This window comes from Gossypium raimondii, chromosome 6, assembly GCF_025698545.1.
Source record: "Gossypium raimondii isolate GPD5lz chromosome 6, ASM2569854v1, whole genome shotgun sequence".
NCBI classification, from domain to species: Eukaryota; Viridiplantae; Streptophyta; class Magnoliopsida; order Malvales; family Malvaceae; genus Gossypium; species Gossypium raimondii.
The window spans coordinates 59389520-59415534 of record NC_068570.1 but is presented as its reverse complement, the minus strand read 5'-3'; the positions used below and the strand labels follow the sequence as shown (position 1 = coordinate 59415534).

The 26015-nt window shown below is 29.7% G+C and overlaps 2 protein-coding genes across 2 annotated transcripts; both read left to right on the top strand.

Annotated features, from left to right (window-relative positions):
- Positions 1–12211: 12211 nt before the first annotated feature.
- On the top strand, positions 12212–12865 carry LOC105772213 (uncharacterized). Its single transcript, XM_012593538.2, has one exon. It carries the CDS (start codon positions 12376–12378, stop codon positions 12730–12732), a length of 357 nt encoding a protein of 118 aa, XP_012448992.1. The 5' UTR covers positions 12212–12375; the 3' UTR covers positions 12733–12865.
- An 8233-nt stretch (positions 12866–21098) lies between these two features.
- LOC105772783 (eukaryotic translation initiation factor 4E-2) lies at positions 21099–23833 on the top strand. Its single transcript, XM_012594232.2, has 5 exons — positions 21099–21455; positions 22515–22680; positions 22781–22906; positions 23415–23480; positions 23573–23833. Exons 1-5 carry the CDS (start codon positions 21163–21165, stop codon positions 23621–23623), a joined length of 702 nt encoding a protein of 233 aa, XP_012449686.1. The 5' UTR covers positions 21099–21162; the 3' UTR covers positions 23624–23833.
- The last annotated feature ends 2182 nt before the right edge of the window (positions 23834–26015 follow it).

Here is a 26015-nt window from a genome sequence, read left to right as displayed (position 1 = left end):
TCTTCATAGTAATTAACTTTATTCATTATTTCTAGGCATAATGATTTATTTGGCCTTCTAACTTTATAAAAAAAATCATTTTAGCCATTCATTTAATTTTTTTGTATCTTTTTTAACCCTTAAACTTGTAATTTTTGTCAAATCGCCCCAAAATGGATGAAAAAATTAACATACAGGTGGATTGCCACGTAGCTGACACGCTAGTATTTAATTACTTTTTAAAATTTTAAAAATTTAAAAAATTATTTCTAAAAATTAAAAATCATTGAAACTATTTAAAAGTATAAAATTTATAATAAAAAGTATTAAAAATCTACGTGTATGCCACATCAAGAAAGTCAACAAATATTAATTTCTTCATCCATTTTGGGTGATGACAAAATGCAAATTAAAGGGCTAAAATAGACGAAAAATTAAATGAATGACTAAAATGAATTTTTTTAAAAATTAGAGGGACCAAAATTAAATATAATGTATCAAAAATTGGGAGGACTACATTATAGAAAACTAACCATATTTAAACGCTAATTAATAATAATTATTGCAATTAGCTAATTAAAGCACATAATAGTTACATCATCAACATCCGTACACTTTATCAATGGTCAATTCACTTACATTAATTATAATAAAAAAGTTAAACTATTGAGATATTACGAGTTAATTCAACATTACTTCAATTAAAAATAATTAAAAGATCTTTTTATTTAAATTTATCTTTTTAAATTTTCGTATAAAATTTACCAAAAAAATAATTTAAATTGGTAAGAAATTGACAAAAGGTAAAATTTGAACTTAGGATATCAGGATAGTAATGGACTCGATTTTGTCATTTTAACTAAAGTTACTTTTTTTTTGAGGTATTTCCAATTATTTTGAGAGAAGAATATGAAATGTTGTTCGCTCGAAGCTGAAATACGCCTCAACAAGTCTGAATTTGTCCTTGCTAGGCTAAGTAGTAGCATTATCATCCAAAAGTGACTAATATGTTTTATATGACATGGGTTTGAGTCCAACCATGCACATTATCAAGCATCTAATGTGGTATTCTTGTTATACAGGCTTATCGCCTCTTGTAGGGTGTGCCTCGCATTTATTAGATATTTTGCAGGCACTTAGAAAGATATTTTGACGAGCAATCGAAAAAGGCCCCAAATAGGCCCAACGTCATGATGTAGGGCATCAGGACGTCGGGATGACGCAACAACGTTGAAACAACAAAGCAGGGACGGCATTGTGACGAGGCGATATGCCACGTCACGACGTGTTCTCATATTTGGCAGACACGTTTTAGACTTTAAACAGGACTGCTTCTCCCAGTTGAACTCTAATCTTAACCTATTTAAAGGGGTCATTGTATCCCTATTTTGAGTGGCCAGAATTAACACACCATTCAGTAAGGGCTTTTCTTTGAGGGCGACAAAATGTAGTCGTATATGAATTCTGGTGAGAGTTTCGTGGTAACTATGGAGAGAATTTTGTGCCCGAGTTAAGACTTCATTTTTGAGGTTTGGGTTTGTACGTTTAGTACATTTAGGTTTATTTTCTCCATATTGTACTCTCGTTTATTTACTCATTTAGTGAAAAGTTGACGTCTCATTTGCCTGTGGTTTTCCCTCTTTGAGGATTTTCCGCGTAAAATATTTGTATCTATTCCTCTCCACTTTTACTATGCCGCGGTTTATACGAATCGATCTCCAACACCTCTTCAAACATGTCAAAGTTGGGAGAAAAATCACCCCATCAAGAACAATACCAAATTTGTAGAGAGGTCTGCCAATGCTGGGTTGACAATATTTTATAAATATAATTTTACATAATTTTTTTACACATATCATAATAATTTCCGTCGACATTACACCTTATCCAAATAAATATCTAATGAAAAACAATATCCACATCATCATTCAATGGTGCAGCTTACCTTTAACACCAATCAAGTCGTTTCATTGACCAAATTTTTGTTCACATTCTTATGTTAATTAATTTGGGGTAAACTATCAAAATAATCATTTCTGTTTCCCTCGGGTTATATTTTAGTTATTTACGTTTGAAATGTTATATTTTAGTCACTTACGTTATCGTGTTGTAATATTTTAGTCATTAAGCATTAATTGCTGTTAACGGTGTAATAGTAAGTTGACGTGACACGTTAAATCATCATTTCAAACGAAAATTTTAGGTTAAATTATATAATTGGTCCCTATATTTTTTCCGTTTTGAGCAATTTAATTTAATTTTTTATTATTGTGCAAATGTGAAATGCATCAATTTTTTAAAGACTTGTCTGGTATTGTTAATATTACTTCTGCTTCTTCCAAACGGCATGATGAATTACAAAAAGCCCAAGCAGCTAAAATAACTCATTTAGTATCCATCAATGAGTTAACAATTGGAACATGTATGAATTAGATTGTCACTTTACAAAGTCCTGGTGAGACTCGATGGAGTTCTCATTTAAATTCAATCACTAGCTTACAAACGATGTATAATGCTACTAGCAAAGTTTTTGAAAATCTAAAAATTATTGCTCCTAACTATTCACAACGAGGAGATGCTCATAGCGCATATAATAAATTGAGGTCTTTTGAGTTTATTTTTATTTTGCACATGATGAAGGAAGTTTTAGGGATTACTAATAATCTTTGTCAAGCTTTGCAACATCGTTCTTAAGATATATTAAATGCCATGAGTTTAGTTTCGACAATAAAAGATTTAACTCAGAAGTTGAGAGACGGTGGATGAGATGAATTGTTGAAAAATGTGATATCTTTTTGTGAAACTTGAGAGTTGGTTTTTCCATATATGAATGTTCAATACATTGTGGGTGGTAGTCGTAACAAGAAGGAAGATGTTATAGTGAAACATCATTATCGAGTGGATATATTTTTTGCTACAATAGATGCTCAATTGCAAGAATTAAAGAGCAGATTCAACGAACATGTTGTCGAGCTTCTCACTCTTACTACAATTTTAGATCCCAAAGAGTTTTTCAAGTTATTTGATATTGATAAAATTTGCATTCATGTAAACAAGTTCTATCCAAAAGATTTTTCTTAACAAGAGAAACAAAATCTTCCATAAGAGTTGAAGCATTATAAATTTGATGTACGTAAGCATCCTAATTTGAGAAAAATATCAACACTTCCTAAACTTTGTAGAATCTTAATTGAGAGTGGAAAGTTAATCATGTACCCACTCGTTGATAGATTGATTAGTCTTGTATTGACTCTTCTAGTCTCAACTGCGTCCATAAAACGTGCTTTTTCTGCTATGATGATTTTGAAGACTCGACTTCGTAGCAAGATAGAAGATGGTTTTTTGAGAAATTCTTTAGTTGTCTACATTAAGAAAGAAACTGCAAAATTTTTTAATGCAAACGAAATAATTAATGATTTTAATGAGATCAAGGACCGAAGAATGCAATTCAAATAAATTTTAAATTTACTTTCTAGCTTATTTTTATTTATTAGATCAGTTTTCTTTAATTAGTTTTTATTTTTAAAATATTATTATTCATTATCTCATACTAGACTGTCCATGGGTAGGCGGCCTACCGACGGCCCGCCCAAATATGGGAGGTTCGGTAAAAATATAGGCCCAAAATATGGGCTTGGGCAAAAAACGAGGCCTGTTTAAAAAAGGGGCGGGCGTTCAAACACCACTTTTTGGCCGGGCACCCTACTGCCCGAATATAATAAATATATATTTTTTTATTTTTTAATTTTATTTTTATTTTTAAAATATTTTTTATTTTTTATTTTTAAAATATTTTTTTAATGTTTATTAAAAAATAGGCCGGGCCGGGCCGGGCTCGGGCTTATAATATTTTTCTCGGGCCGGGCCTGGGCAAAATTTCAGGCCCATATTTCAGGCTGGGCCTGGCTCGGGCCTAGAAGGCGGGCTGAAAATTTTTTTCTGAGACCGGCTCGGCCTGGCCCGGCCCATGGACAGGTCTATCTCATACCCCTCTTGAAATTTTCTAACTTCATCCCTCAACTCTACAAATTAATTTTGTCTATTTTCTATCTTTCACTCATCTCTTAGCAAAAAATTTTAATTATCAATTCATTCCTTTAGATAAAATCTGATTCATCAAATTTTTAAAAAAAAATATTTATACTTAAAAATTTATTGAGATAATATTTTAGTACATCAAATATATATATATATATATATATATATATATAAAGTCAAAGTGTAGCCTTTATAGGCTAAGGTAAAGTAAGATTACAAAGTCAATTCTCAAAAAGGCTATACCCATCAACTTGGTGAAGAAAAGAAAAATGGGAACACAAATCACATACCTATATACACTTCTTTCTGGTCTTATTCATATATATATATATATATATATATTGGGTTTACTTTGACTATCTTCTCAATGTGCATACTTTTAATTACCCATGCAATTGATTGAGAATTTGGTGGGTTTATGAAAGGAAAAATAAATCTTTTTATAAGATATTTATGTTATACTATACGTGAATAATGGTAGTAGAAATGATCGCAAAACAATAATAAAGAAAAATAAGAACATACAAATTTTATGTGAAAAACTCTTATCGGGAAAAACCACAGGCAGAGGAGGAGAAATTCACCAATATTGAAAAACAACGATACAAGAGGTTTACAATTATACGCAGTTTTTAAGGATTAAACAACCCGTATAATAGAAAAAGTATAGTCTTATATGAATTCGACTTGTGCGACAAGGTCCGGCCCGAGGCCGTAGCTCACCACAGATCCTCAATTTTGCCTCTCTATTTTATTTCTTTAGCAAATGAGTTGCACCTCGAACTTTTCAAGCCGGATCAAACGAGATTCAGGTCACACAACTCTAACAATTTATATATATAAATCCATAAGTACCTATTAATGACCGATTGAAGTTCAGTTGGCATTGACATTGTTGCCTATGCAGGACGACATGAGTTTGAGCGCGCTAAAACGCATTTATCCTGCTATTAAAAGGTTGGGAAGAAATTACGGACAATTGTATAAAAAAATACTGATTAATGTATTTCTCGAACTCGATGGGGGTATCAATTAATATATATATATATATATATATGTTAGTGGGTGGAGGGTAGACAAATTTAATGTTGGAGAGATGGTCATAAACCAAGTCATGGGGCACATTGGGCTGTGTATTGACTGCCTCGTCGTTGACCTTCACCGGCGCCGCTTTACTAATTCTAAATGCAATGGGAACATTATTGAATAATAATTTTGGTAGCATTTATTGAATTGGGGTTGACCCTTTAATTTCCAACCCATATCACACCATATATATTGGCTAAATTACGGTATAAGTCACTCAAGTATGATTTTTTTCTTTTTTCTTTTTTTGTCATCAAACTATAAACAGTTACAAAATGGTCACCCAATTATTCGATTTTGTCTTTTTTGGTCACCAGCTGGCTAACATAAAAATAGAAACACCCAAAAATCTAAGATAATTGAGTGACCAAAAAAAAAACAACAGTTGGGTGACTAATAATGTACACATATATATACATACATTATATTTTAAGTTATGGACTAAATTAGTATCATGAATTAATTGAATCTCAGTTTAGTTGAAAAAAGATTAAAAACCCATTTTATTTAAAAAGTGCATTCAATCTTCTCTATAACAAATTAATATAACAGTCAAGTTTATTTGTAAAATCGATTTTTATGTTTTAATTTTTACTATTTATAGTAGGTTTCCACCTATAATAATAATTGTCATAAATTATGAAATGCACTCTTTATTGAATTCATTCTCTATAATAGCCTCACTCTCGAATTTTAGTGCAATTGAACCTCGTGTGTTGGTGGTTAGGATGTTCACCGCCCTAGGTGTGACCAAGGTTCGAGTCACGCTAGTTACGTTGTTATCAGGGCTTTGCATTCCTCTTGTAATTCACAAAAAAAAACATTAGTGAAATTAATACAAAGCAATTTATCCATTTAGCCAAGAATACTCAAACCCACGTCCTCCTGCATTGATAATAATATTACTGACAATCGAGCTAAGACTCAATCAATATTAATTTCAAATATATTTAATCTCAATTAATTCCACTGAGTATATATAATGTAATTTTCATTATTAATTTATAATAAAATAATTAACTTTCTTTCCAATACATTGTCAAATATTCATTTTATGTGTTTAACTACAGCTCTAAGGAAGGAATAATTTCCGTCTGGCTTACCTTCATTAGCAAGCAACCTAAAATTATTATAAAATCAATATATTACCTAATGACTTCTTCTTGAAGAAAAATAAGTTTTGAAGTTTTCCTATTAGATTGTAAATATAAAAAAAATGTTAAAAAGGATAAACATAGAGGTACTCATGTGTCGGGTCGAGCCTAAATATGATATTAATATATTTTATGTTTGTTCAAGCTCGGCTCGAAATATGGGTCTAAAATTTTGCCCATACTCATCCATATTTGCAAAAGACTAATCCAAACTCATTTTAGGTCGGCCACCCTATTATTTTTAATTTTAAAAATATATATTTATATTACATTATTTTAGTTTAATATTTAATAAATTTTTTATTTATTGAAATTGTTTATACAGTCATTTTTAACATTATTTTAATGTTTACATTAGTGTAGTATTATATATTTAGTATAGATTTATTTTTTTAATGTTTTATAAATTACATAATATAAAGTATTATAAACTTAAAAACGGGTCGGGCCAAACTTAGGCCTTGAATGTTTAAACTTGAGCCCAACCCATATTTTAAACGAGCCTTTTTTTGCCAAAATCTATTTTTTTGGGCCTAATATTTTTACCCAAACCCTCTTAATTTTCGAGCGAACCTTCGAGCCTGGGTGGGTAGCCCGACCCATGAATAGGTCTAGGTAAACATATATTAACGCTATTTTAATTTTGCAAGTGAAAATTGGGAATTTTAATATTGGTATATAAAAAAAGTTTTATTAGTAAATTAGTTCTTAAAGTATACCTCAATTTTCGCTTTGATTTTTTCTTCAAAAGTGATACATAAACTATCAGATTTGTCTAAGCTTATCAAAATGTATTGTGTCAAATTGTAATTGATGTCGAGTTGTAAACTATGTCAGGTTGTAAAACAGGGGCCACAACTAGGAGACTGGTAAAGCCTTGACCCTACTAAAATGGAAAATTTAATTTTTGGTCCTTTAAAATTTAGAGTAGATTACACCATTCATTACTAAACTATTGGTAAATTTTGGCTCCCCTTCAAATATACAATTTAATTTCGAACCCTAAAAAAATTTTGGCTTCACTTTTAGTAGTAAATTATGTTAGCTTGGTATTTGACATAATACTCACAAAAATGATAACTTATTTTTACTAACGAATTTAATAGCTACCATTAATTCAAAACAAAATTTAAAATTTTGAAAAAATATAGAGGGTAGAAATGATCAAATTGAAGGAAAAGACCAACTCAGAAACTACTTATAGTACGGGACTAATAATAAAATTGGAGATGATGGATTTAACTACTATTTTTTAAATTTTAAAATGTTACACTAAAAATTAAATAATATTAACATTGGATCTAAATTTTGAAATTTGAAAAGTAAAAGAACTAAATTTCTGAAAATAAAAGTATAATGATCAATTTTAAATTTATAAAAAAGTAGGGACCTATAACATATTTTAACTATTAAAATATTATTATATTATAGGTTCTTATCATATCTGCTCTTTTTAATATAATGTCTAAAACTACCCATAGTCCCTCCTTAACCCTTAAATAGGAGAATAATGAGCTTCAGTTAAATTTGTTCATGGGTCGAGCTACCCACCCAGACCCGCCTAATTTTGGGAGGGTTTGGGCAAAAATATTAGGCCCGTTTAAAATATGGGTTGGGCTCATGCTTGAACATTCAAGGCTCGACCCGTTTTAAGTTTATAATACTTTATATTATATTATTATATATATTATGTAATTTAGAACACATTAAAAAAATAAAACCTATACTAAATATCTAATACTACTTTAATGTAAACATTTAAATAATGTTAAGATAATTTTATAAAAAAAATGTATAAAATGATTAATTATGAATATAATATAATATAAATATTTTTAAAAAAATTAAATAATAATAGGTTAGCCTTTTGCAAATATGAATGTGTTTAGGCAAAATTTAGGCCCAGATTTCGGGTCAGCCCAGGCTTGGGCAAGCATAAAGTATGTTAACATCATACTTAGATCCGGCTCGAACCCGACCCAACCTAGCTCATGAGCACCTCTAGCTTCAACACACTCGAACCTATATCTACCTGCATTGGTAACAATGCTGATTACAGTTGAACTAAGACTTAATCGATATTATAATTATATAATAAGTATATTTTAATTAAGTTTCAATTAATAGAGATTGTGATTAGCATTAAGAATAGAAAGGAACCCTTCACATGCACCAATTATTTGCATTTTTATAACAAAAAGTAATTAAAAATTAAAACAAAACCCTTTATATAATTACTTGCACGAAATCGACAATTTACGTCATCTAACACTTGTCAATAAATAATTGGCTTAAACTACTCAAACTCATAGTGAGGCAATAGATATAGTGGACCACACCACAGCCGAGTGTGGCCTACGCTCTCACCGTGGCTTATGCGGCGCATGAGCCGTGGGATGCACTGAGTTGTGTGGATGTGTAGCTTTACACTTACGTCGTTTCACGTCACCCCTAATCATTGGTGGGTAGAGTGTAAATGAGATAATTTAGTGTTAATCTTTTTATTATTTATTTGGATTAAAATAAACCTCTAATTTTCTTATTTATTAACTAAAAATTCATCAAAATTTAAGGACTAAAGAGATAAATATACAAAATTAGGGGGGTCAATGAAAGTGTTAAACAGAATGGGAGCATCTCGTCGAGATGAACTGTGCCCGGCACAGGACTACCTACTAAGAAAATGTGAACATTTGCCCTATATGTTGCAAGGCATGTGCTCAAACCTTATCAAGCATGGTTTGTCGTGACCAGACGCTACCACTCTATTTAACACACTATCTTTTTAGACAATTTTAAGCACTCAGTTTCGTCAAATTTGAGAGTAGAAAATTCCTCGCAATTCGAATTGAATTTCAATTGATTACTCATTTTTAGCCGTACATGTTTAGGCTTAGTTTAGCCAAGCTACTTTTATGTTCTTTGACCATTTTTGAGATTTAGTCATTGTACTTTAAAAGTTAAAAATTCAATCCTCATACTTTTTTTTTTAATTTGAAAATCACAATCCAATCATTAAAATCATAAATATTTTCTGATAAAATTAGTCAATTTAGAATTTTGATTAAGGTTGTTCTCATTAGACCTGTCCATGGGCAGGGCCCAGAAAAATTTTCGGCTCGCCTCCTAGACTCGGGCCCAGCCCGGCCCGAAATATGGGCCTGAAATTTTACTTAAGCCCGGCCCGTGAAAAATATCATAAGCCGGAGCCCGGCCCAGCCCATTTTTAAAATAAACATTAAAATTTTATTTTAAAAATAAAAAAATAAAAAATTTTATTTTAAAAGTATTTTAAAATTAAAAAATAAAAATAAAAAATATATATTTATTATATTTGGGTCGGGACGGGCCGGGCCGGGCCGGGCTCGGGCCAAAAAAGTGGTGTCCGAGGCCCGACCCGTTTTTAAACGGGCCTCATTTTTTTGCCCAAGCCCATATTTCGAGCCTATATTTTTACCCGAACCCTCCCATATTTCGAGCGGGCCATCGGGCCAGGCCGGGCCGCCCGGCCCATGGACAGGTCTAGTTCTCATATGACGTGGCAGAAAATAAACATATTAATTTGATAAATTTTGAAAGAAACTACCAGCAACAGTAATGATTGTACTAATTTTTTTAAAATTGAAAAAAATATTTTTTATCTATAAATCGAGCAGTCCGTTTAGTTCGATAAATTTGAGTTAAGCTTGAATAAGAATTTTTATGTTTCGAGCTGATTTAACCTAGCCTGAATTAAACTTTAATAATATATTTTTTAAAAATTTTAAATTAATTATAAAGTATTAATATTAATATAGAATATATTTTTAATATTCTATTAAATTTTAAATAATGAAATGGGCTGGTAAGCCTATACTTGAGTTTTTGTTTGGAATCAGGTCATGATTCGATCCCGAACGACCCATGGATAGCTTTACATCAAACTAAGATTGAGCCTTTAAAAAAATTGAGAATTTGAAAATTGATGCAATTCGATGATGTTTAGATTGTTTTGGTTCATAAGTTAACTTAATATATTTATTTTCTGCCATGTCATATGACCTCAACCAAGGCATTGACCTCGACCTCGACTATCCACCATTGGATTTCCATCAACTTTGCAAACCACAAGCCTTCGTGAATGCCCCATAACTCAGCTTGTACACGATCTAATAGACCAATCTTCATAGTGAAACCTCGTAACTAATTACCAAACTCATCCGATATCAGTCCTCCTACTAACGCAACCCAAGTACAGGTTGTTATAGCACCATTACTGCTAAGCAAGCACATCCCCATCAGTGGTCGATTCCGTTGGAGCCAATGAGGTCCTCTAGCAATAATTGGAAAAGCTTATTTCATGTCTTGATCAATGTCTTTGGCAAACTTCTTTGCATACTCCAAAATGTAAAGTCGACAGAGTTTTATCCTGAAAAACTATCGCGTTACAAGCATTCCATAGCCCTCAAATAATAGTGACAAAGAGCACGCCCCATGGTATACCAAACTCCCTCATCATAGCTAGTTCACAATTCATCTTTAAAATAAGGATAAACTACATTCAAGGTCACTAAATTATTAAAAAGTTTACGTTTTACTCAACTTAAAAAAGTTACAAAATGATCACTAAAATATTTGAAAGTTTTTGTTTAAGTCACTAGGTTGTTAAGTTTTTTTCTTTTAAGTTCAGCTAGCGAGCTCCAAGTGATGATTCGATGATCAAAATGGTAAATCAATACCCATTGATAAGTAAAAGAGCTTACCTTAGATCTAAGTCGACATGATGGTCAGTGTCAGATATCAAAGAAGAAAGTTTTTTGGATTGAAAATTCATGATATTTAAAGTTGTTTCATGCAAAAAAAAAACAAAAAACAAATTATAAAAGAGTAGGGGAAAAAGAGCTTTCGATTGGTGTAGGTGATGCAAATGAAGAAGGCCAAACAATAACGATTTTAACAACCCAGTGAATTAAATGAAAACTTTCGAATAGTTCAATAACCATTTTGTAACTTTTTGAAGTTGAGTGACCAAAACGTAAACAGACTAATAGTTTAGTGACATTGGGTGTAGTTTAACCTAAAACATGTTATCAATAAATTAAAAAAACAAAGGTAAAAAGACATCTCCAATCCCTTTCAATTTCAAAATTGAGCAGATCAGTCCCTCTCGAAAAAATCAAAGCAATTTAATCCCTGCCAATTTCAAAAGTGAGAAACCGGACAAGTAATTGCGACGTTAATGTTTTCCACTAATTGTACATGATTTTGATTGGTACAACAATAAATTTAACCCTCAAAGTTTACACATTCTGTCAACTTGGTCCCAATTTAACAAATTTTTTTCGCAACATTTGTGTAAATATGTAAATGATTATGGTAAAATTGTTTTTTTTTTTAGAATTAAGGCCAAAATGACAAAAATATGTAAATATAAAGGCTAAATTTGTTACTATACCAATCAAAATTATGTACAATTGATGGAAGACATTAACACCTAGAGGTGCTCATGGGCTGGGTCGGGCCGGGCTTTATAATAAATATTTATTTTTAAATTTTAAATTTTAAAATACTTTTAAAATACTTTTTTATTTTTTTATTTTTTAAAATAAATTTTTGGTGTTTTTAAAAAAAAGGGCCTGGTCGGGCCAGGACCGGGCTTAGGAATTTTTTCTCGGGCCGGGTCTGGATAAATTTTAGGCCCATATTTCGGGTTGGGTCGGGCCAGGCCTAGGATGTGGGACAAAATTTTTTCTAGGCTCGGCCCGTCCCATGAGCACCTCTATTAACACCGTGATTGACAAGGTTTAAATTGCTACAATTTTTTTGAAATGGACCAATTTACTCAATTTTGAAATTGAGAGGGACTGGAAAGATATTTTTACTAAAAACAAATTTAAAATATATATATTTTTAATAATAATATTATTAGAAAATCTGATAATGTGATTATTATAAAGGAAAGCGGGGACTGTACTCTAACGCTTTGTGATTGTTTGGATGACGTCATCTTCGTCTCAATCACCAACATTATAATAATAAACTGAAACCAGTGCCATTTTCGCTTCTCATTTTCCCTTCAAATTTTTGTTTTTCAAAATAATCTCTGAAAATCTGATTCCTTTTCCCCCTTTTTTCTTCAATGGCAGCCGAAGAAGAATTCCAAGAATCAGATGTTATATTCCCCGACGCCACGCTTAACGGCGGAGCTCCTCTTCCCTCCGATGAATTAATAGATCGCCGGCGATTCTTATCCAAAACCGTCCGTTCTGTTCCCGTTAACATCCCGCTTCATCAACGTAGTACTATCGTTTTCGATTACGGTGGTGATTTAGATGAAGATCGGGAAATTGTGCCGCCGCATGTGATATTAGAACGGAGAATCGCTGCGAAAACGGCGTTTTCGGTTTGTACAGGTAATGGAAGAACGCTTAAAGGAAGGAATTTGAGTCAAGTTCGGAATTCGATTCTCAGGTTGACTGGATTTTTGGAAGTATAAAAAAATTATATATATGTTTAATTTTTTTTCAATTCTTTTTTTTTCATCATTTCAAAATTCAGAAATGGATTGGGAAAAAAGAATTTGATTTTATATGTTATATATAAAAATTATTGATGAGTTTCAATTATTATTACTATATCTTTCTATTTGCTTATGATTTTTTTCTTTTTGCTTTAATTTCTAGTTTTCATGTAATTTAATTTCTTAGTTTGATTTTTTTTAAGAATTTGATTATATTTTTCACTTATAATTCAGTGGAATATTCTTAATATGAATGTATTTAATTTTAGTAAATTAGACTTAAAACTATATTCTAAATTTATAAGGATAAATCTTAAAATTATACATGAATTTTGATCTCGATAATATATATATATATATATATATGAAATTTTAATTTTGATTCAATCATACACATTTAAAATATATATTGATTTATTTTTATATTGGATAAATGTAATTATTTGTGTATGCAATATATAAGCATAAATTATGCTATATCAATATTGTGTTTATAAATTTAAACCAAAATTTATGTATAGAATTTCATATTAAACCGAAGTTTGCTATGCATAGTTTTGAGATTTGTCTCAAAATTAAATCATTATTATTTTTAAATATGTATCGATTGAGTCTTAGCTCGATTGCCATCGACATTGTTACCAGCAGGAGGACATGGGTTCGAGTGCGCTGAAGCGTATTATCCTCCTATTTTGGGAGGGTTTATAGGTAGTTCTAGACATTGTATTAAATAATAAGAACCTATAATGAGATTAATGTTCAAAAAATAATATAATATATAATTATACTAAATCAAAGTTCATGTATTTCAATGTTCACGTGCAATTTTGAGATTTTTCTATAATTTATATAGAACTTTTAATTTTGATCAATATAAGTATTTTAGAATATGAATATTTTAAGGAAATGGATATAACTATAAGAAATTTTAAAAAATAAAAATTATACAAATTAAGAAAAATAGAAGAAGATAAAGTAACTATAAGTATTTCGATCATATGGTTAGATGTTATATTTCTTTTAGTTTCAAGTTTGCAAGTATACGATAATCTTGGATTTGGTGAAAATTTTACTATTAGCTAATCTAGTTCAATCGATGCAATTAAAATTTAACTAGTTGATGTTTCGCTTTATACTATTATTTTCTACCAAAAAAATAACTATCCTTTAAATTGAAAAAAATAATTAGATATTATTTTCTGTTTGGTTGAACATAAAAGAACTTCAATCAAAGGTATTTTATTTTATTTATAATTTTAAATATTAATCAGAATTTTGGATGCAAATATGCATTATCCATTCTTATATATTGTTTATATATATATATACATATATATTTATTCATTTTCTTCAATTTAGAAAAATTATTTTATGGATCATTTTCATCACATTATTTATAGTATCTTCTTTTCCATATCATATGTACATTTGGATTAAATTTCCGAATCAAAGATGATGTGTCCTCTTTAATTGGACAAGATCATGAATGATGTGATGAAAATGGTCTATAAAATAATTTATTTTCAATTTATCTTTTAAGTATTTGACTAGACATGCAAAAAACAAAATCAAAAGCGAATAAATAATAAGAATAATAAATATTTTAATTAATTATATATTATTTATATAAAATAATTATAATTGAATAATATTTTATTTGATTTTCACATATTTAAAAAAAAAAGAATTTTAGAGAGGATTGACAACGAAGCCACGTGCAGTGCATGGGCTTTTATAATAAATCATTGCAAACTTGCAAACGTGGCAGACAATGAATAGATGAGTTGTCGGGAAGGAAAATGCCAAATAATATATTGTGAGATTTTCCAATCAATGACGTGGATCACTTTACAACCCTACGTTCATTTTAAATTATGTTTTTATCCTTTCATTTACTATTTTTATCATTTTAATAAAAACACATATAATGTCGATTAAATCTTAACTCGATTGATATGTATATTGTTGTTAATGTAGGAGGACGTGGGTTCGAATACGCTGAAGCACATTATTAATGCAGAAAGATATAGATTTGAATGTACTGAAACGCATTATAAATACAGAACAACATAGGTTTAAGTGCGTTAAAAATAAATATAGAAAGCAAATTATTTACAATAATGAATTATTTTGAATAATGAAATACAATATCGTCAATATGTCAAATGATATTATCTATAAAAAATAATATTTTAATAAAATACAATAAAAAAATATTATTTTAATTATAAAAGGGTGTCCAACTAAGGGCGGTACCCTGTCACCTTTTACTTTTTATATTTTTAGAATAAATTTTACATTTTATTAGTTTTATATTTATATTTTATAATTATTTATTTTATTTTATTTAATAAAAATGATTAAGTTGTTTTATTTTATAATTTTATAATTACAAATTTTATGAAATTATATGTTAGTATAATGGTGAAATTGTATTTTGACCCCAAAAAATTATTATTTATCTTTAGCCCATTTAAAGTAATTTTCTGGCTTCACTCTAACAGCTCATGTAATGGTTTACATGTGTTTCATTGCTTATGTTGATATTTTTTTATGAAGTACACATAAACTGTCACGTGGTTATCATATCATTGTTGTTAAAATTTTAACAATTCGGTTAGTTTTTTCTCCCTAAAAAATTGATTAAAATTTGAAGGTTGAGAGTCAAAATGAGAAAAGAAGGTAAAAGTACCATAGAGGCCCCTATACTTGGAGTCGGATTGCATTTTGTCCCTTTTTACTCAAAAAATGGACAAATTAATCATTATATGTTAGACCAAAGAGCAAATTGGGTTTTTTTTGTTAAATTTTCATTTATTTCTACTATTAAAAGCTGATATTTGCATGTCATCATGAGGTACACATGACACCTCACTTATATTTTTTTAGTAGATGTCACCCAACTATGATTTTTTTCTTTTTTGATCAACTAACGATGAAAAGTTACAAAATAGTCACTCAACTATGTTTTTTTTTCTTTTTTGGTCACCCAACTATGAAAAGTTACAAAATGGTCATCAAACCATTTAATTTTTTTTTGTCACCAGCTGGCTTACGTAAAAATAAAAACATCCAAAAATCCAAGATAGTTGTGTGACTAGAAAAGACAAATTTGGATAGTTAAATGACCATTTTATAATTTTTCATAATTTAGTGACTGAAAAAGAAAAAAAAATAGTTAGATGACTACTAATGTAATTTACCTTATTCTTTATCTTACTATTTAAAAGTTTATATATTTTATGAATCGAGTCTTAGTTCAATTATCTTAAAAAATTCGAGTTCAAACGTGTCCGGAAATTATGATTACTTAAAATGGAAAAAAAAACAAATACCCAAATGATTTATATAGTTATGTATACCTAAATTAAGGTAAAGACAAATTTCTATAGGAAAAAGAAAACAAAGAGAAAGAGAAACGTGTTGCAAATAATGTCTTGTTGCTTGGGCTACTCAATGTAATTGGAGTACACTCTAGGAAGCTTTTATCATATACTTTTACGTGAAGGCTTTGCAATTTGCCCTTTTTTTTAGGTCTCGTTAGTGTAAACGAGTTATGTTAATTGAAAATATTAAATGGGTAAATTTCACCCAATGTTAATAAATTATTAGTAAGTTTACGTTTTGGTCATTTAATTTCAAAAAGTTACAAGATGGCCGTTGAAATATTTGAAAGTTTTCATTAAAGTTATTGGACTATTTGAAAGATTTTATTTAAGACATTGGGTTGTTAAGTTTTTTTTTTTAAGTCCAACTTGTGAGCTCCAATCGACGATTTGACGATCAATACAGTGGATTGGTACCCATTGATGAGTAGAAGAACATATCTTAGATCCAAGTCGATTTGACGGTCAGTGTCAGACATAAAAGAAATTAAATTGTAAAACAGAAAGAGAAGGAGAACTTTCGGTTGGTGTAGGCGGTATGAACAAAGAAGGCCATATAGCAATGATTTTAATAGCCTAATGACTTAAATGAAAACTTTAGGATAGTTCAATGACCATTTTGTAACTTTTTGAAGTTAAGTGATCGAAACATAAATTTACTAATAGTTTAATGACTTTAGATGTAGTTTACCACATTGGATAGACGTATTTGTCATTCGACATGAAACTAATATAATGGTTAGAAACGTATCTTTTTTATGGATAACATATAGAGTTTCACTCTAGTTTGTTTTTTTATTAGACTTGTTCATGGGTAAGGTGAGTCTAAATATGATGTTATTACTTATTATTTCAACTTAGGTTGTGGCCAGATCCCAATTCAAAACATGGGCATATTGTTTTATCTAGATCGAAACCAAGTCATATTCAAATATTTCATGTTCAATCAAGTCGAATTAATTTGAGCTTGGCTTGCTACAATTGAGGGTTGCCAGTTGGAGCTTTCCCCACTACTAGAGATGGCAACGGGGCAAGATGGTTTTTTGCCGAACTCAACTCAATGCTCCCAACATATAACCTAATTCTAGCTCAATCCGAAATTAAATATTAATTTATTCATCTCAAACCTTACTTGAAAAATCAAAGTTATACTCGTCTTTGACTCGATCTAATTCGATATGCCACAATTTTAATTTTGAATTATATTTTTTTAATTGTGATTTATTGTCAAATTATTGTTACATTGTATAAAAAATATTACATTAGTTAAATACAATTTTAGTTGTATTACTAATATATATATATATTTTTTAAGTTTATAAATATAATATCGTTGCTAAGAAAAATATAATAACCAAACTACGCAAAAAAAGTTTTCATGCACTATATTATGGGATATGAATATGATGTCATTTGAGAGATGGAGCTTCACACAAGCATCGAGTTATGAACTCTTTAATTTGAAACGTCCAAAATTTCGAAATGTGATTGAGAATACATTTGTTCTAAAAAATTCTCATATTAATAACATCACTTTAGTGTAGTATAAAAAAAAAAAAGGTTGGACCATACTAACGTGTTGCATTCTTTGCAACTTCATTCATAGGTGGATTCAGGAATGTCAATACTTCGAAGAATACATGAAAGAAAGAGATCTTGATAATATTAATGATACAGATTCGGATGATGATAATGAACTCGATCAAGGATCAACATTCAATGAAAATGAGCTCATGTTAAATACGAAAGAGGAAATTAATAACCCAACAAATATGGAACAATTAAATAAAATTGCATATGACGTTTATTTTTCTTGTTATTTTATTAGTAACCGTATTATCGATTACTTTTTGAACTAACATAATACATATGATAATTTGATTTGATTTTAATTTTGGTTACTTGTTTAGAATTTTTTATCATGCTAATAATTTTTATAGTATTTAATATTTTTAAAAATATAAATTACGAATCGTTTAATTATAACTTATACTACCAAACATGACATACGTAATTATAATATTATTACATTCAGTTAGCCACACACATTTAAGGAATTATATATTTTTAAAATTACAATTACACTCTCATTCAATTATTAGGTTCTATCCAAATGCACCCTATATATATAATAGTATATTGATAATTATCCCGAAATAGGATAGGACAACTTTTTTCTAAACTCAACCCGACTCACTTAATCAATTTAAAAATTAGACCAGTTCCAAAATCCGATTTAATAACAAAAATTATCAAATCAAGATAGAAACTCTAACAACTATTTTTCATCCCTACCCACTATCATTGCACTTGCCCCATTGAAGAAGGAACATCATTGATTAGAAGGGTTCATATCTTTTGGTGTTTCTTAACAGAATTGCAAGCATTAAAGGGGGATATGAAGCAAACTTGTTTTAGGTTAAAATATGGTACAATTTTTTGTACTTTTTGATAAAATTGAAATTTAGTCCTTTTATTTTTAAAATTTCAAAATCCAGGTTCAACTATTATTGTTAAAATTATTTTATTAAATTCAAGTTTATTACAATGTTACTTTTTAGTTATATTGCTACTGAGGTTTTTTTAATTTTAAAATGTCACACTGATTAATTTAATAAAAATTAAAAGTGTTAACGATTGGACTTGAATTTTGAAATATTAAAAGTAGATGGACTAAATTCATAAAAATAAAAGTAAAGAGACTAAATTTTAAATTTGTAAAGAGTACAAGGACCTATGTTTTATTATTTTAGTTGTAGTAAAAGAAGGAATGGGTTTAAGTTTTTAAGAATTATCATTTGGGTTTGGGCTATTGGGTTATAATTTTTGAATATTTGGCCTGGATTTTAATATAAGAGAAGGTTTTCTATTTATAATATGTAAATGTAGTTAATTATATTAAAAGGGTCAACAAAATTTTTTAGTTCATTTTAGTCTCAATTTTTTAATTTCTTTTAATTTAACCCCTAAACTTGATTTTTGTTAATATGTGTGCCATGTCATTATTCAAAATTTTTAAATATATATAATTCTTAATTTTTATACCATATGTATATCTTTTTAAAAAAGGGTGATGAGGTGGCATAATGTCTAAGTGTCACGTTATCACGCTTTAATGAAATCCATGTTCGAGGATTAAACTAAGAAAAGCTGTTAGGTTTTGGGACTAATGTGAACAATAAAAAAATTAGATATCAAAGTGGACCTGATTATCAGGTTCATGGGTAAAAAATTACGTCAATTCTATTTAAAAATTCATATAATATATATAATTGAGTTGATTTAGTGCTAGACCTAAAAATTTTGGCTAAATGCTTAAATTTAGATTAAACCTTTTAAAGGTTACTCACGTAAGAACTAAACTTTTCAAAATAATCAAATAATGGCTAAACATGTTTGAACATACTCAAATAAAGCGGTTTTCACACATTTCTCTCTTATTTGTAGTATGACATTAGGTGAATGACGATCTATTAACAGTTGAGACAGATATGACTTGAAAAAATAACCATAATTTAAAAATTAATATACGATATTTAAAAAACCCTTACTTGAATATTTTCAAAAAGGTTTAGTATATATTTGACCATTTTGAAATATCTGGTCCTCGTGTGAGTAACCGAGTATTTGCTGCAATCTGATCATTTAGCCTAATTAGATTAAATAAGAGGTCTAATAGTTTGCTCAAGCCTATTTTATTTATTTATTTTTAACAAACACTTATATATATTGGATAAAACTTTTAAATTTGAACGAATAGTTGAAACTTTTTTTATAAATTAATTGCTTGAATTTAAAAACATCTCTCATATGAAATTGAAGTAATGATTTTTCTTAAGGGTTAGAATTTGAAGTATAATTTTTTAGAGAGTTAAAATGTAATTTCGTCTTTGTATTAACATAAAATCTTACAATTTTTCAGGGAATGAACTATAAAATTTTCGTTCTTAGAGAGGCCGCAATTGATTTTTAAATTTTAGAATGAGTCAAAATACAATTTTACTACTGAATTAACTTAAAACGTTTCAAATTTTAGAAGGACTAAAGGGATAATTTCTCATTTTGGGGCCCCTAGCTCGACTTTATTCATACGAGATAACTCGACCATTGAATAAGGATATTTATAAATAAATGAGAGAACACATATTCAAACATTAGAGACAACATTGTTAATAAAGATAATCACAAACTCTAAACATTGACCATAAAACAAATATGCAAAATAACCAATTTATTTCCTGTTTTATAACTTATATTTCAATATACATATATTTATTTAGGGGATAATATAAATTTTTACCCCTAAACTTGACAACTAGGTTTACTTTGGTACTTGTATTTATTTTTTTGTTTACTTTGACACTTGAATTTTAACAACTGGGTTCATTTTGGTCCCTTAAATTGAAAAATATAAAAGTTTGATTATGTGGCACTCTGAAATTATGCCACGTCATCACTTGAAAAATTTAAAAATTATATAAATTCTTAGATGATGACGTCGTACAATATCAGAGTGTCACATTCAATGTTTTAATAATCAGACCAGTGGTTGAATAGGTCTGACAACCGATTCCAGATTCAACCACTTCGCCTGATTCGACTACCAGACCAACAATAATTAAATAAATAATTAAAAATTCATAGAAATATAAAAATATAAAAAATATTAACCTAGTTCAGTTGTCGATTTTTATTAGGATTATTTATCAGTCAGTCCTTGATCCGTCCAATTCTGTCTTGCTCCAATAACATTGATTGCATCATTAAAACTTAACAGATTCGAAGTTCAGGGGCCAAAATAGATCTAGTTACCAAGTTCAAGAACAAAAATTCATAATTTTTGCCAACTTTAGGGGCCAAATTTCATAATACCCCTTTATTTATTGACCAATGAAATAAAGTCGGTTTGTGGGTCAATCTATAAGGATCCATGGGGCTTCTTATAACCTTTGGGCAATTTAAAGAACAAATAAAAATCAAAGAAACAGAGGAAAGTGAAAGAAAATCGAGAGAAAAAAAAATGGGGCTTGAAGAAAATCTCAAATCAATGAACATCAACGAAGAAGAAAACAAGAACCCTAACCCTAACACTAAAGATGAAGAAGACGGTGAACTTGAAGAAGGGGAGATCGCAGGTGAAGAAGATGATACGACGTCGTCTTCGTTAAAGAAAGGTGTCGTCGAACAGCCTCACCCGTTGGAGCATTCATGGACCTTTTGGTTTGATAACCCTTCTGCTAAATCAAAACAAGCTACTTGGGGTAGTTCTATGCGCCCTATTTACACTTTCTCCACTATCGAACAATTCTGGAGGTTATTATTTTTCTGTTCTTTTTTTTTTATTTTTTTATTATAAGGGTGTGAATTTTATGGTTTATTTTGGGTTTTTGATGATATGTTAGATGTTGGATTAGTTTTTTGGGTTACTTTTTGGGGTTTTGGAGATGTTTGGGTTTCTTGAAATTTGGGAATTTGATTTAGGGCTTTTGTTTTACTTCTGCTATTGATCATTTAATGAATGTATAGGGTTTATTCAAAATAGGGCTTCATAATGAATTTGTAGTACCAAATCCTTGAATAATCTATAGTTATTTTTCTGTTTGGTACTCCAATATATATATATATATTTTGTAATTTAGTCTACTCATTACAGTGAAGTTAACTATTGCTGTTTATAATCTTGTGATTATATATACATATACCAATATACATATATATATGGTGAGTGTAAATGGGATTTGCTTTGACTGTTATTGTGGAAGAGTGTTCATATATATATGTACACATACATATATATACGTGTGTTAATATATGTGACGAGTGTAAATGGGAATTACGGGATTGCATTAACTGTTATTGTGGATTATTTTTCACATGTGTGTGTGTGTGTGCACGCATGTTTGTTTATATATATGATGAGTGTAAATGGGATCGCTTTAACTGTTATTGTGGAAAAATTTTCATATATACGTGTGTGTGTGAGCTTGCACCTGTTTGTTTATATATATGATGAGTGTAAATGGGATTGCTTTAACTGTTATCATCAAAGAATGTTTACTGTAAGGATCTTGGATCTTAATGGATGATATTAAATTGGTCTGTTCTTTAAATTTCATTGTAATCAACCTTGTGGAAAGTGGTTTTATCTGACATAAGGTAATTTAATCTTTGTTTATTAAAATTTGGGATTGTTGCTTGGTGCCTCCTGTCGAATAAGTTACGTGATCATCAGAAAACAGCTATTTGGACCATCTTCATATATATCGCTGCCATTTATTGCGGATTTCATGTGTCATTTATTTTGTTAGTTTCTATTTGTTTCTCAAGTGAATGTTAGCTATGGATTTAACTTTTGAACTTTTCTGATTACAGTCTTTACAATAACATACATCATCCAAGCAAATTGCCTCATGGAGCGGACTTCCATTGTTTCAAACATAAAATCGAGCCCAAGTGGGAAGACCCTGTCTGTGCTAACGGAGGCAAGTGGACTGTAAGTTTCCCAAAGGGGAAATCAGATACGTCTTGGTTGTACACGGTATTGTTTCAGATGATATAATGGTGTACTTTTTTCCTGAAAATTCGATGCTTAAGTGAAAAACGAGGCCTCATCTGTTGTATATTTTTTTCTGTACTAGTTGCTGGCTTTGATAGGGGAACAGTTTGAGTACGGTGATGAAATCTGTGGAGCAGTTGTTAGTGTGAGAGGCAAGCTGGAAAAAATAGCATTGTGGACCAAGAATGCTGCCAATGAAACTGCGCAGGTGACTTAAGAGTTACTTCATTACGAAAAATGACAGTAAAAGTATCATAGAGGCTTCTGTACTAAGAGTTGGATTGAATTTTTCCCCCTCTACTCAGAAAATGGGCAAATCTATCTTTATATATTAGATCAAAGAGAAAACTGGTAGAAAATGGGCAAATCTATCTTTATATATTAGATCAAAGAGAAAACTGGTCATTCTGTTAAAAAGTTCATCCATTTTTGCTGTTAAAAACCAGTATTTGTATCTCAGTACGAGGTACATGTGGCATGTCACGTGTCTCTGTCTAGTTAATTTGTCAGCAACGCTAGTTTTTAACAGTACAAATGGATGAAAATTTTAACATAAAGACTAATTTACTCTTTAATCTAAAGTATAGGGACTAATTTGCCTATGTTTTGAGTAAATGGGGCAAAATACTTTCGAACTCCTAGTACAGGGGCCTCCATGGTACTTTTACCGCAATTTCCTTAACCGTTCTCACGGGTTTTTCTTGGTTTGGATGCAGGTGAGCATTGGGAAACAGTGGAAAGAGTTACTTGATTACAACGACACTATCGGCTTCATATTTCATGTAATGGCTTCTTTTAATTTGCAGTGATCTTTCAGGTTTATGTCTTGAGTTTCTTGCTTTATAAACAAACACTTCCTATTTGCCCTTTTCAGGATGATGCAAAGAAGCTCGACAGAGGTGCCAAGAATCGCTACACAGTATGACTTTCTGTAGAGTTCTTCTCTACCGGACGGCATGCGTGGCACAATCGGGACTCTCTGTATGCTTCCTATGGCTTGTCTTTGTTGCCTCCTTTCGGATTCTAGTTTCGAGCTATTGCTGTTTTTTACAAAGACTTTTAGCTATATAAAGCGAATCTTAGTACTACCTTAAGTTTCAATTTTATGACCATTTATGAAATGCTTTTTCAATCACTACATTTTGTTATAAGGTTCTTGCTTAAAGGTATTACAGGGTTGCCTTTTTTTAAGCTCTAACCATATCAATCTGGGTTGATTTGGTTTAATTTGTTTCGGCTTTTCGTGTCCCGGGTTTTTTTTTCTGTTAAGCTAAGCAAGTATTGTTTGCAAGGTTGTATCATAATGAGTAATCACTGGTTTTAGACACGAGAGATTAGACCTGTGAATTCTACTTCGAACACGAAAGCTCAATCCGGGTTACTTGAATATGAACTTGACCCAATCTGTCATCATAAAAGTCGATTTTGGATTATTTAGGCTGATGCCAAGCAATTGTAAAGCGAACTTGTGGAATTTTGTTAAAAATGGTTCCATAGTTAATTGGGCAGGTCAATCTAGTTGGTTTTTTTGTTTTTAAAAAAATTTGGATTTTTTTTTTGCTTTGAGTCAACTTCAAGATTGGGTATGTTTAGGTTTGGGTTAATTTTGGGTTTGAATTGTTTTTGGTTCAAATTATTTCGAGTTTGGGTTGTTTTGAGTTTCGAGCTACGGTTTTTCGGATAGGATGATTTTGAGTTATGGACATTTGGAATGTTTCGGATTAGTTTTGGGTTTGAATTAAATGGATCCGGAGAAAATGAGAGGTTAAGATAACTATTTTATTGATGGTAAAAAGATATAATGATAAATTTAGTCCTTAAAGTTTATGTTTTTTTTTTTGTTAATTTGATTCTTATTTTTTTAGTTAAATTTAGTCTTTAATTTTTGAATGTTGATTAAAATATTAATTTTTGAACATTGTTGGCGAGGCAATTTGTGTGGCAATCAATATACATTTTTGTTAATATGATACCGTGTCTTATGTGTTATGTCAACAAATAAATTAAAATTATAAAAAAATAAAACTTACAAAAATTCATAAAAATTTAGTGAAAGTACACATGAAGTGTTACGTGGTTAACATGTTTAATATTTTAACATTTTAGTTTATATTTTCGTTAAAAATTAACTAGATTTTTTCTTTAAAGTTCGATGGTCGAATTAATCTTTTTTTTAAATGAAAAAATTGACAAAAATTGCAAATAAAAGTTAAATTGGACACTATATAAAATAGAACATTTTAATTGTAAAATGAAGAAAATGGAGAAGATATCTAAGCATAAACAATCTTCCCAAAACAAGTCTTAATCATGAATATTAAAAAAAAATCTTTTTAGTGAAATGTGATTTTAAAAGTAAATAATTTGGATTTGGAAGTGTCTAAATTTGAATTTATTCAAACATGCATATTCAAATGATTTATCCGAATTCGAAACGATTTGAGCTTAAAATGACTAAGTTTTAAAATTAATTTATGCTTAAAATAACCTAAACTTAAAATTGACCTAACTAAAATGATGCCGAAAATTTTAAACCTTAAAATTACTTGATCTCGAAATTGATCTAAATTTAAGTGACTCAAAAATTTTAAAATCCAAGTTGATCTGATCTATATCAATAATAACAATTGTCATCTATATTGTTATGAAGCGATTGATCGAACTTGGTGTCCCCTGATTTAGTGGCACCAAATAAGTAGCGAAATTACCAAAAACGCGAAAACTTCAATATAACATACATATCAAATTAGGATAAACATGCCCTTTAAACAAATCATATTCCACTAAATATTATTATTTTTTCCTACTCTAGATAATACGGGTTCAAAATTCATCATCCCCTTACCCTTCCGTTAATGTTGTACTGATAAAATAATAATAGCTACTACCAACCCGTACTATTTGTATATTTGGAATTTTTTTCAATAATTCCATTATATATGTCATTTTTGATAGAATGTCTAAAACTATCTATATCCATTCCTCAACTAGAAGTGCTTATGGGCCGGCTCGGGCCGAGTTCAAGTCGGGTTTAAGCATGATTTAACATATTTTATGCTTGTCTAAGCCCGGCCCAACTCGAAATATGGACCTGAAACTTAACCCAAAATCGCCTATATTTGTAAAAGACTAACTCAAATCGACCCGCCCATATTATTTTTAAAATTTTTTTATTTTATTTTAATATTTAATAATTTTATACATTTTTAATTTATTGAAATTTTTTATATAGCCGTCTTAACATTATTTAAATGTTTACATTAAAGTAGTATTATATGTTTAGTATATGTTTATTTTTTTTATTGTGTTCTAAATTA

What these genes read in the sequence shown, in the direction of transcription:
- LOC105772213 (XM_012593538.2), top strand. Translation starts at nt 12,376, where the DNA reads ATGGCAGCCGAAGAAGAATTCCAAGAATCAGATGTTATATTCCCCGAC.
- LOC105772783 (XM_012594232.2), top strand. Translation starts at nt 21,163, where the DNA reads ATGGGGCTTGAAGAAAATCTCAAATCAATGAACATCAACGAAGAAGAA. An exon ending in ATACGTCTTGGTTGTACACG is followed by an intron (nt 22,681 to 22,780) that starts GTATTGTTTCAG and finishes TTTCTGTACTAG; the next exon opens with TTGCTGGCTTTGATAGGGGA. An exon ending in CTGCCAATGAAACTGCGCAG is followed by an intron (nt 22,907 to 23,414) that starts GTGACTTAAGAG and finishes GTTTGGATGCAG; the next exon opens with GTGAGCATTGGGAAACAGTG.